The sequence below is a fragment of the Pyrus communis genome, chromosome 10 (genome assembly GCF_041283825.1).
Source record: "Pyrus communis isolate YQ-2024b chromosome 10, ASM4128382v1, whole genome shotgun sequence".
Classification (NCBI taxonomy): Eukaryota; Viridiplantae; Streptophyta; class Magnoliopsida; order Rosales; family Rosaceae; genus Pyrus; species Pyrus communis.
This window is the reverse complement of record NC_142574.1, coordinates 3812384-3823906: the sequence shown is the minus strand read 5'-3', so window position 1 is coordinate 3823906 and position 11523 is coordinate 3812384. Positions and strand designations below refer to the sequence as shown.

The 11523-nt window shown below is 36.9% G+C and overlaps 2 protein-coding genes across 2 annotated transcripts; both read right to left on the bottom strand.

The window, feature by feature from the left end:
- Positions 1-383: 383 nt before the first annotated feature.
- On the bottom strand, positions 384-1823 carry LOC137727682 (GRAS family protein RAM1-like). The gene has a single exon (XM_068466508.2). It carries the CDS (start codon positions 1806-1808, stop codon positions 384-386), a length of 1425 nt encoding a protein of 474 aa, XP_068322609.2. The 5' UTR covers positions 1809-1823.
- A 2757-nt stretch (positions 1824-4580) lies between these two features.
- On the bottom strand, positions 4581-7933 carry LOC137729723 (uncharacterized). The gene is made up of 4 exons (XM_068468733.2): positions 7718-7933; positions 6096-6248; positions 5671-5717; positions 4581-5217 (listed from the first exon to the last, which is right to left on the bottom strand). Exons 2-4 carry the CDS (start codon positions 6207-6209, stop codon positions 4749-4751), a joined length of 630 nt encoding a protein of 209 aa, XP_068324834.2. The 5' UTR covers positions 6210-6248; positions 7718-7933; the 3' UTR covers positions 4581-4748.
- Between the last annotated feature and the right edge of the window lie 3590 nt (positions 7934-11523).

Below are 11523 nucleotides of genomic sequence, written 5' to 3'. Positions count from 1 at the left end.
CCCTCTCCACCACTGTTCTTTCATCCATTTCGATACTTTCCTCACTTCTCAACAAAAGAAAATTGTTATCAAACGGGTTCTTAGCTATCTGAATATGGTTTATTTTGTATCAAAGCAATGTCAATTATATATATATATATATATATATATAGGGGACTGGAGGACGTTCTTAATTGATACTGAAACAGATGAAATAAAATGGAACTGCATTATTCTGATTATCTGAGTTGATACAATATGTGTAAAGAGTCAATCTAATCTATGTGATCATGAACAAACAATAGTTGCTTAAATTCAAAGTTATTATATCTGAAGAAGGAGAAGAAGGAGAAGATTACAAATTGATAATTAATGAATGTGTTAGTGCTTATTAGTATATATAGTTATGATACAGTACAGTGCCATGCGGAAACTGTAAGCAGATGCCTGTCTTGCCACCCAAGAGATATCGTCCTTCCATCTTCTCTTTCCAAAACCTTGAACCCAGCTGCAGCTCCATTACTCTCTCCATCAAACTCAAGGGAACAATAGTGAGTCCTAATTTTCAAAAGAAGTCTTGCTTGTATCTTGGACCTGGTGCTTAGATTTATTCCTTCAAAACCATGACTCTCCATCCTCGCCTTCCATGTTTCCATCTTTTCAATGTTTGGACAATTATCATCATTGTTATTGTCGTAATTGAGCATGCTTTTGATCTCTTTTCCAAGGTGGTTCTTCTCAATGCTCAACCTTTCAGCACTCTCTAATGGCAGACATTCATCTAAAGAATCAAACATGGCTGCAAAATAATGCAAAGACTCCAAGAATCTCGATAAGAATCTTCGAGGACTACTGGTCCCTTCTTGTTCAACCAAGATTACAATGGAAGGGTTAAGTAAATGTACAGATTTTAACAAGTCAGATATCTTCAAATTATTGCTCAAAGTATTTAAATGAAAATCCAAATTCACTGCCAGTGTTTCGTTCCTCTTTTTCCTCAAGTTTACGAGCTTTGAACCTCTCAACAACCCTTGAAATTCAAAAGCAAGATTCTGAAACCCCTTTGAGAAGCTTGTCAGTCTGTTCTCCGTTTCCCGTAGCTCGTCCACGCTTCTTCCAAACCCTGTTATTCTAAGCGATATTCGCTTCCTACTGCTTGCCTTCTCGGAGAGAGACTGTATAAGAGATGCCCACTGAAATCCATAGGAGACATCGAAATCAATAACATGTAATGCACGATTGTTCTTCTCTTCTTCCTTCTCAAAGGCCTCAATGATTGCTTGGATTGCCGTGAAATGAGCAAATTGGTAGTACGGAGACACCCGATAGAGAGCAGTGAACGCTACAAACTCTTCTTCACTCGTCGGTTCCTTCATGATGATGTCATAAAAGGGAGATCTTCGTGTGAGAAGCCTTGCAGCCAAGCTGTCTGCGAAATAAGCCACTACTCGTTGGATGGAGTCACCGGATAATGAAACACTCTTGTACAACTCAGTGAGATGCTCCAAGGCTGAGCCTACATTGTTTTCGTTGACTGCAGTGGCTGTTATGAGCAACATGTGGATCAGGTGGAGTCCTTTTCCGTCTTCATCATCGACATCAACCCCTTTCTTCTTGTGGTGGTCTAGGTTTTTTAGCATTTGTTCCCTCATTTGAAGAAGCCTGAATATCTTCCCTTCACAACCTTCATAAGAGTTCAGAGGCCTCACCGAACTATTAACAACACCATCATCTCTTGATCTCTTCCTTTTTCTAAATCTTTCCCTCCCTGAACTTGTAACAATCGCAAGGCTAAGATTCAAAAGCTCCTCCTCATCTATGTCTTCCATGGATTTAGAGAGAGAAAAAACGCAAAACCCTAAAAAATAATAGAGAGAGAGAGAGAGAGGGAATCTAGTATTAGATTGAGAACATGATGAAAGAGATCATGAATGAGCATTTATAAGGCAGGAAGGGATGGAATATCTCATTCTGAAAATTCCATTCTGTCATTATTTTTTGTTTTTTTATTTATTATTTTTTGTAACCTATGAGATGGAGAGACAAGAGATGGGTATCTTTATATTCTTCTTGAGAGAGAATCATGTCTTCGGTTTAGAAAACATATTTGATGAAGGCTGTTTTGGATATTTATGAAAAGTGTTTGATTTTTTATCCGTAAATTAAACCGTTGGTTTGATAGATCCCGATGGCTAAGAAGATGCCGTATGCATTCTGACAAAAAAAACAGCGGGAAAAAGTTAGGGTATCAAACCTACCGTCTTGAAACATTGTCGTCGTCGGCAGCATTTGGCTACCCAAAATAAGACGGGAGGGGAAGAGCTAAAACCTCAATGGAATTGGGTTCTTGGATTTTCTTTGAAACAGCCGTCTGAATGAGTCCAATGATGGCCTTGAATCCTCAAAAATCATATAAAGACGTGGAAGCATCAAAGTTCCCTTGGTTGTTTTCGTTATGGAGGACATAGTTTAATAAAAATGGAACTTATATTGTGTTGTTTACAAGTATTCTGTCGCATCGAGTCTGAGGTCGACACATGGCGATGCCCAGATGCTTTTTCAAATACAATGCCAAATTTTAAATCGACATGATCCGCTAAAAGAGGTCTTTGCAGTCTCATGAAAACCTGGAATTGTTTTTAGGAAGGCTGCATCATCACATAGCAGCAAGCAGACTCACCATTTTCACATGCCGGGTTATGCAGACCAGTTTAGCTCATCATCAACTGTACGTGATGTTCTTAGACTACAGTAAGTTTACCATTTCAATGGTACAGGACCGTGTCTGAGATTTTAGGAGCCTGTACGAGATTTATATAAGTGCTCTTCCTTAAGATAGTCTTAAAAAAAATGTATGACAATGTATTGATGCTAGAAAACAATCACTTAAATCAAATCAAAGTTTAGCACTCACTGATTGAAAGTTTAAAAATGTTAATAATAAGTAAAAAGAGCTACAAACATAACGTTCACTAAATAATAAAAAACATTTCAATCTTAAACAACCAAACAAGAAAACAAACTTCAAAAACTCTACTTTAAAGTTTCATTTGAATATGTAATATTATTATCTAATAATATTGAAATAATACCGTCTTTTATGGTGTATTATTGGCACTCAAAATACCTAATTGTACTCTAAATTTTTATATTTGGAAAGAAAAAAAATTATGCTTATAAGGAGTGTAAGATGAGATTTTAAATATAGAATATTATTACATATAAATATTAGTGACAAAAATTTTGGGAGCCCCTTCAAATTTGGAGCTCTATGCGAATGCACCTTTCTCATCCCCTCAACGAGAAATTTTTAGTTGTGACGGGAACAATGATGGTACACCATGTAGTGGTGGAAAATTTTAATTTTTAAGTATTAACCTTTTAACACACATCCCACAATTTATATAAAGACACATGATGTACCATCTTGTATGATGGTCACACTGAAAAATCTCTCCCCCTCAACGCCCCCTCTGCAATGGTAGTTGGTGACATACCCTGGCAGTGTGTTGGGATCTCTCCACTTGGTGATCACCTGATGGTGGTCAGATGCAATAAACTTACAGTATTACAACTGTTAGACCTACTCCAATCATTGGAGTAAAACTCAAATTTTAGGTTATAAACTTACTCCAACTTGCTCCAATCCTTGGGGCAAATATAAGTTAAAACTCAAAACTCATTTCTAGGTCAAATTTAACCCAAGGTTAGTGAGACTGACCCACCATATATGTATATTTTTTTTAGTTTTATATTTATAAATTCATTGAATCCAACGGTTAAGATCTAATTTGATGAAATCTAACGTTAAAAATAAAATAAAATATAACTGTCTAAATTTAAATCCAACGGCTAAAGTAATTAAAAAGAAATTCTTTTATGTATTTCATATTTGTTCATAGTGTTTCACGAGTTTCATGGTGTCGGTTAGTGATTTTTCAATATTTGTCAGAATGTAAATAATTTTAGGTTAAAATGTTCATAAAATTAAATTAGGATAGTCTACATAATTTTTTCTTTTAAAAAAGTTACTTTAAGAAAATAAATTAGCCTAAATTCATTCTTCAATAATTTGGGGCTAAAATTTTAACCTAGAAGGGTTGGAGCAAAATAGCTATTTCTAGGTTAAAGCCTAAAATTTTTAGCCTAAATTTTCTGGGGTAAAAATTTTAGGTTTTAACCCAAGGACTGAAGATGGTCTTACAAAGTGGCTTTTTCAAATTGAACCCAGTTTGTAACTCTTACGTTTTTGGTCGGTTGTAACTCTTTTAATGTAAGGATGTAAAATTATCGACCTTTTACTTTAATATCAACGAATGTAAAGGTCTTGGGTTCAATTCTTTATATTTTTTGTGATTAAACCGTTAGAATTTAGCGGAGGTAGTCAACCAAACCAAACCAAACCAAAATCATCCATCCTCCACCGCAGAAAAGATACAGTTCTATTTGCCGTTAATAGAGAAAATAACAAGTCCAGGGCAGCAGCCAGTGAAACAATCAGTGCATATTGACCATACAAAACACATTCCCTAGTGTGAATATAGAAATAATTGTAAAATATTCAATTTGAAGTGCAGACGACTAAAGGACGAGCACCAAAATCGCCACCGAGAAAAATAATTCGTTGGGTGGTGGAAACGTTTTGGAACAAGCCTAACCTCCAGAACTCTGGTGCAAAGCATGTATTATCTTCTCTTTATCATTTAACTCAACTATCCTAAGTGAAAGGAAACAGAAGAAATAAGCAAAACGAAATAGCATAATTCAAGTTATTCCAATACCACAGTGGCACCCAACTCCTTAAGCTTGTCGACAATGGGCCCCGCCTCCTCCTTAGTTAACCCTTTCTTCACCACAACAGGGACCTTCTCCACCAACTCTTTAGCCTCCTTCAGTCCCAAGTCAGTGAAGGTCCTAACCTCCTTTATGATCTTGATCTTTGCCGCTGCGTCGAATTTCTCAATCTTTATATCAAATGCAGTCTTCTCAGCGACCTTGGATTCTGTTGAAGCAGGCCCAGATTCAGAAGATGCCGAGCCAATACCCGAGACTGCTGGGCCGTACCGATTGAGGCCCATTTTCAGCCTGAAAAGGATGGAGTAGTCGTGCCTCTCGAGCTTTGTGAGGTCAAGGAGCTCGTCGGCAATGCGCTCAAGCTTCTGGGTCTGTGTCTCACTTGCTGCAGTGGCTGTGCTGAGGGCACGGGAAAGAGTGGAGGAGGCAAATCTTGATAAGGACCTGCAGGGAACTTTTGGTTGTTATGTGTTGGACATTCCGGCAACCTTTGATATAAAAAATATTTGGATACTCCGACTATTCATAACCTAGCAGCAATAAAATGTTGGCAGTTACACCCTCGTCAAGTAGTTTGGATTTGGTATTGACTCTAAAAAGAGCGGTTTGATTAGTCACTATGCAAAGAACTCAAGATGAAATATAAACACATATTTAGATAACTTCAGTAGAAAACATAAATATGATTTCTGACGGAACATTTACATTGTTTAGTAAATACCCCGGTGCAGAAGATTACGTTAAGCATAAAGTATAATACCTATGTACCACTATTAAGTTATTGATAACAACAGAAAACATCCTTAAGACGGTGACTTCTAGCTGATCATTTACACCGGTGAGCAGAACATCCAAAAACGGAACATACTTCCATTGATTTTCCACCTCTCAACTTACCCTCGTCCTTGTTGGGTTGCAGTTGTGGCAGGTAAGCCCATTACATGCTGTCATGTAACAATGAAAGAATTAGAAGAAAAGACAACAGACAACAGATATTACCAAGCAAAAATGCACAATTACTTTTGATAGCAAAAACTGGCTTGGTGACTATGCAGAACTTGGGAGTTCATGGAAAGAAAAATGTTCTGTCCTAAATTTTTTTTTTTTTCACAGGAATATACCAAATTGTGCAAATGCCCCCATTGTATTACCATACCAAAACTGTTTCCCTAACATAGGATATTACTTGATAAAAAAATTGGATTATGTGCCCCAATGGAAGACCCCGTAAAACAGATAACTAATTAGATTAAATTTTAAAAAGAAAAAGGTTGAGGGTCCACTATGACTATGTTTTTCTCAAAGCCAAGGACCATCCTTACCTCAACAGGTTTGATCTCGACAAATGTGTCCACCAAGAAAGGTTTGGATCCTGACACAATAGTGGTTCGAGAAAGACGAACATGGCTGGAGAAGCGTTGCAAAGAGCTCGCCATCAGAAATTAACAAATCAATTGGAGAGTCAAGCTTGCACCCTGTTGAATGCAACATCATCAAGACATCTAAAAAACAAATCAATATATGACATTCTTCGTTCACAACTAATTGTAGATACTGCTTATCTTTTAATTTAGTGATAATCTGTACATAATTAACTCAAGATTCAAAACAAATAAGAGTTACAAATTCTAAGAGCTCGATGGTTGATAATTGGAACAGGTAGACACATGATGATGAATACAAGAAAGGAAGAAAAATCAACCATCCTCAAGGTAAATGGCCCTTCACAAATGAACCATTTATAAACCATTTATAAGGATGGTCCACATAACTACCACATAATTAACCCAATCAGTACACTTCGTCTAAATTGTCATGTCAAATTAGTACTCCACTCAAAACATAAATCGCAAATCCTTTGAAAAAATTTCAAAAAGAAAGATCAATTTTTTTCTAGTAGCCAGACAATTCTTAGAAACTAACTTCACTCTTAGAAACTAACATCACAGAACAAATTTAGGTGTAAACCTGGCCCAAGTTATTGAAAACAAAATGGAACAGCCAACCAGTCTTACAAGAAGCATGGTATACTTGATTGATATTCCAATTTGATGAATGTTAATGTTTTACAAATAGAAGGTGGCTATACAAATGCAGCAACTCAACAGTAATTTAATAGAACTTTGATAAAATGGATCAATGAAAATGCTTCGAAACAACAACAATTAACAGAAGTTCCTTTAACAGTAGTTTACAAGCCTTTTGTAATGGGCTTATGTCTCAAGATAGAATGCCTACCGTTATACAGACACTGTGACTAGTAAGGTAAACGCACATTGTGAGCAGTAGTAATGCAGTCGCTAAGAAAATGGCAACCTATACCCTTTTTTTCAGAAAACTTTATAGCAAGTCCAAAGAACTGATTGCATTTCCAGTATTTCACAAATATGCATTTGTTTTAGTTCATACAGCAAATTATCAATACGTCAAAAACTATCAAAAGATACGGAAATTCAGAACCACTCCGAAATTGATTGACCTATGGTAGAAAGCATTGAACACAAAATCATATGAGCCTAATCTCAATTCAGACCATACCTACAATAAAAAGAGAAACATTTGTACGAAAAGCCGCACCGATAAATGTAGCAAGAACTAAACAAACAACACTCATACACAATAACATCAGTTGGGTCCCTCTATACCCTTGAGAAAAACCCCCAACTTGTTTTCTCCGCTCTACTATTGCAGGATCACTTACACAAGTAAGGTGTTCACACACTAATGCTGAGGAAGCAATTAAAACCAAGATATTAAAAAACAAACAAAACAGGGAAATGAACAACGTTTGAATACCCAGAAACCAAACATCACCAACCTTAATAGGAACAGAGCTCAGATAACATAATACACAAATTAAACGAGAAATCTTTGTATATGTAAATATATAATTCTTTCGTTTCCCATCTATGATTGGCTATTTAATAGCTTCCATATAATTTACCTCTGGAGTGTGGAGTGTGGAGTGTGGACTAATCTGTGGTGGCTCCGTGGCGGATGTCGGTGGTGGTGGTGGTCATCTGGGAAATGATTGCGAGGAGGGCATGAGACAACAAGAGAAGGTGTTTAAAGGCGGCGTCGGAATACAGAGAGTAGGGTCGCTGGGGAGGGGGCGAGAGGGTGAGACGGAGATTTAAAACCCATTGGTGATCAGGTGTTTGAAGGTTCATGTTATTTCCTCCAGTAACCACTGATGTTGTGCCACGTCTACGATATCATAAGTAGTGGTATTCACATACCCTTTTTACTCATTAGACACTCATGTTGATTTTTATCCATTGATTTCTCCAATTCATTACACCCTTATGTCCACGCCCTAATCGCCACATGGAGGAATATGTGCTTCCCCCAATAGTCCTAACTGTAAACGATGGATAATAGACGTTGTGCGTATCGATCCGTGCAGTGCTATAACTAACGAGTTAAGTATCTCGCTTAGGAGTACGTTCGCAATAATGAAACTCAAAGGAATTGACAGGAAATCTTGGTGATCTTCTCTATCTAATGAATGGGGAGTCTGCTTTGAAATCGTCCACCCTGCACCCATCCCGAGTATATGCTTCAATAGGAATCACGACAGTCAGAAACACGTACCTCATCGTCAATTTAAGAAAACGTGCACCATCAATTGAGGACATAGCATATTAATTGAGGTGCACCGTCGAGTGACAAAAGGTTTCAAAATGTCGACTGATCCAGACTCAACTGATTTATCATCTTCTCTAATATGTTTAAAACAATGTAAGCATTACAGCGACGATCTTCTAGGACGAAACAAGTTTCTTACATGTATAATCATTTCCTAAATTTCTCGGATATTAGGGGTTGGCAATAGAATCACCAAAACAAATTTCTGAGCTTCCTTGCAAGACAATTTTAAGTGCAGAACCAACCAATGGCCAACTTGTGACGATGGAAACATAAACAAGCAGCCACAACGACCACTTAGAAGTCTGTTGGGATAGCTGATCTAAGCATCTTCCAACAGTAGTAGTTACATCGAGAGGCTTCGCATCCCGCATGCTAGTAACTTGTTCGGATGATTGTGGGATTTCTGCAAACAAGTGTAATTATGCCTGAATCATCTCTTCATCTTGTTCTCCAGAAACCATTTCGTTAGTTACTTTGTAATGGATCTTTTACGGTTCAAGTACATCTCCTATCTTACTGTCCATCGCCTGTTCATTTCCCACGGCAGCTATCATTCCATCTTCTGCAACGTTTACGTAGGGACCTTGATGATCTATTGAAAAGTCCAACGACAACAGTGGGCAACTACTCAACATCTGAAAAACATGAAGATCAACAATATTAATCCGAAAAAGTGGCCGGTATCCTGCAGCGTACTAATAATAGAACACAATGTGATGAGAAACTAAAACGCAGACTTCATGCACCCAATAACTAAATTACTTGGTTAAGCACTCGAAGACTAAGGAAAATAAAATTATACCTTCTGTACATGCATATATTGGCTAGAGTGTAGAATTTTGAGATATTCATCAACAGCCCTTACCCACCTGCAAGGGAAAGAAAATCAATCACGCATGTTACAACAAAAGTTATGACGCAAAGAGAGTATGTTGACAACAGCCGCAACGAACCTATGATGACACAAAGACACCATACTACGACAAGCTTAAAAGGACAAAGCTATAAAGTAACATGGAATCATGAAGTGCCAGATGCCAGAAGCAGTTAATCCTTCAAAGAAAGCCAAGTGTCCACATGCTTTGTTGTAGCCAATACATATTTTTGTTTGCCCTGTTGAAGACAAATACAAGGCATATGCTTAACGCCGTAGCACTGGTACAGCGCCTGTAAAATATGTCCACAGTCTGTAAAGAAAAAACAGAAGCTTAACGCAGTAGATAGAAGCACAAACACAGATTAGTATAGGGCAGGTAACGCCACTCAACGAAGCACAAACACACACACACACCCCGAGATTATTTCCACAGAACTGTTTCATTTGGATGTTTCCTGTTTTCCATGAGTAATATAAATCCACAATCAACTATTATGTGGTCCATGGGTTCAAAAGTTGAAAGTTCCAGAAGTAAAATTACTTGTTGCAGGTTTTAACAATATTTCATAATGTGATAAATCGACAATTCAGTGTTTCCTTTCCAAAGCAGAAAGAATCACAACGTAAAAAAAGTTGTTTATTCTAATCAATTTGTTTCTAGCAGGGTACTTTATTCGCTGCTCGAACAATGATGCTGAGCTAAACCAAAAACTCTTAAAGACAACACCAACCTTTTTAATGCCTTCCCAGTTAGAGAGGCGCAAGAAGTGAGGCTGGTGTCTGCTTTAACCATTCATTATTTGTCATACATATATTTTAAAAAGGATAGAAACTACTGCTTAAATAAATAGATCCCATTCCTACCTTTTGTATATTGTAGGAAACTAAATGCATATGGCGCATGCACGTTGAGAAAAAAATCATCAATTTAATAGAGGGTTAGATATTCAACGAGCAAAAGGTGTAAATTGATACAATTTCATAACTTAAGGGTGCAATGCAAGAAAATTAGAACCACATAGTCCATTTTGAAAATCACCCTCAAACCTGAAGGGTGTAAAATGCAGCTAACCCTTTACTTTGCGTTCACAGATTTCTATAAATGAAATAGTAGTTACCATCAGAGTTCCTTAGCCAATCCAAAGCAATGGTGGCACCATCAGATAGATGAAAATTTTCTCTGAGAGGCAATATGCATGGCTATCTGTTACTCAAAAACATGAATCAAAATTCAAGAGGAAGAATAGTCACTGTGACATTTTATAATCTGTATTTTAAATAAACATATTTAGTAGAGACACAAAATTATAAGCAAGGGATGCGTTATCCACATACCCTATTTTACTTCTCATACACCTATTGATAATTTTTGTCCTTTGATCTTCTTCAATTCATCTGATCCGACGGCCGAAAATTAAAAAAATGTGTGAGAAGTAAAATAGGGTGTGTGGATATCACACCCCTTATAGCAAACCTATGCAAAGATGTAAAGTATGAGAGACCCCAGTCAACCTTTCAAAGTGAGACAGAAAAATTTAAGGATCAAAAGAGAACAATAAAGTACACGGTTACATTTCTCATTTTGAAAGCAGTTAAATCAGTAAACTAACAAGCCAACTGATTCATTTCCCCAAATAGACACATCTCATGTATCTATCCTTGGGTGTCAAACAGGACAAAAACCACCTTATATAAAATTAAAGTCAGATTCCAGGAAGCTCGTTAAGCTTCGGTTACAGCAAGGCTTAGAGACCTTTATTTCTCTGATGTTTAATTAAATGGAGGGCAGCTGTGTGTTAATATCAGCTAGGATACGCTATACTGTTTCCCTCTAAAACCTTGTTCAACAACCAAAAAATTCAGATGACTGTATGCTAACCTTAGTGATTAGGTGTAGGAAGGTACATGGTGTTTCCTCCAATAACCGCTCATGTTTGTGCCACGTCAAAAAAAAAAAAAAGAAAAAAAAAGGCTAGTGTTATTCTATCATTTTTACTTATCACATCCTTGTTAATTTTTGTCCGTTGATTTTTCTAATTCATTAGATTCGACGGTCAGAAATTAAGAGGGCACCATCCAAAATAATAAAGCACAACTCGTATGTCGGGTTAATTTTATTGACACCTCAAAAGCTTATCAAATTTTTACAAAAATTAGGTTTGAGAAATTACACTAACACATACCTCAGGTTGTCAATTTTAAGAAAACGTGCACCGTTAATT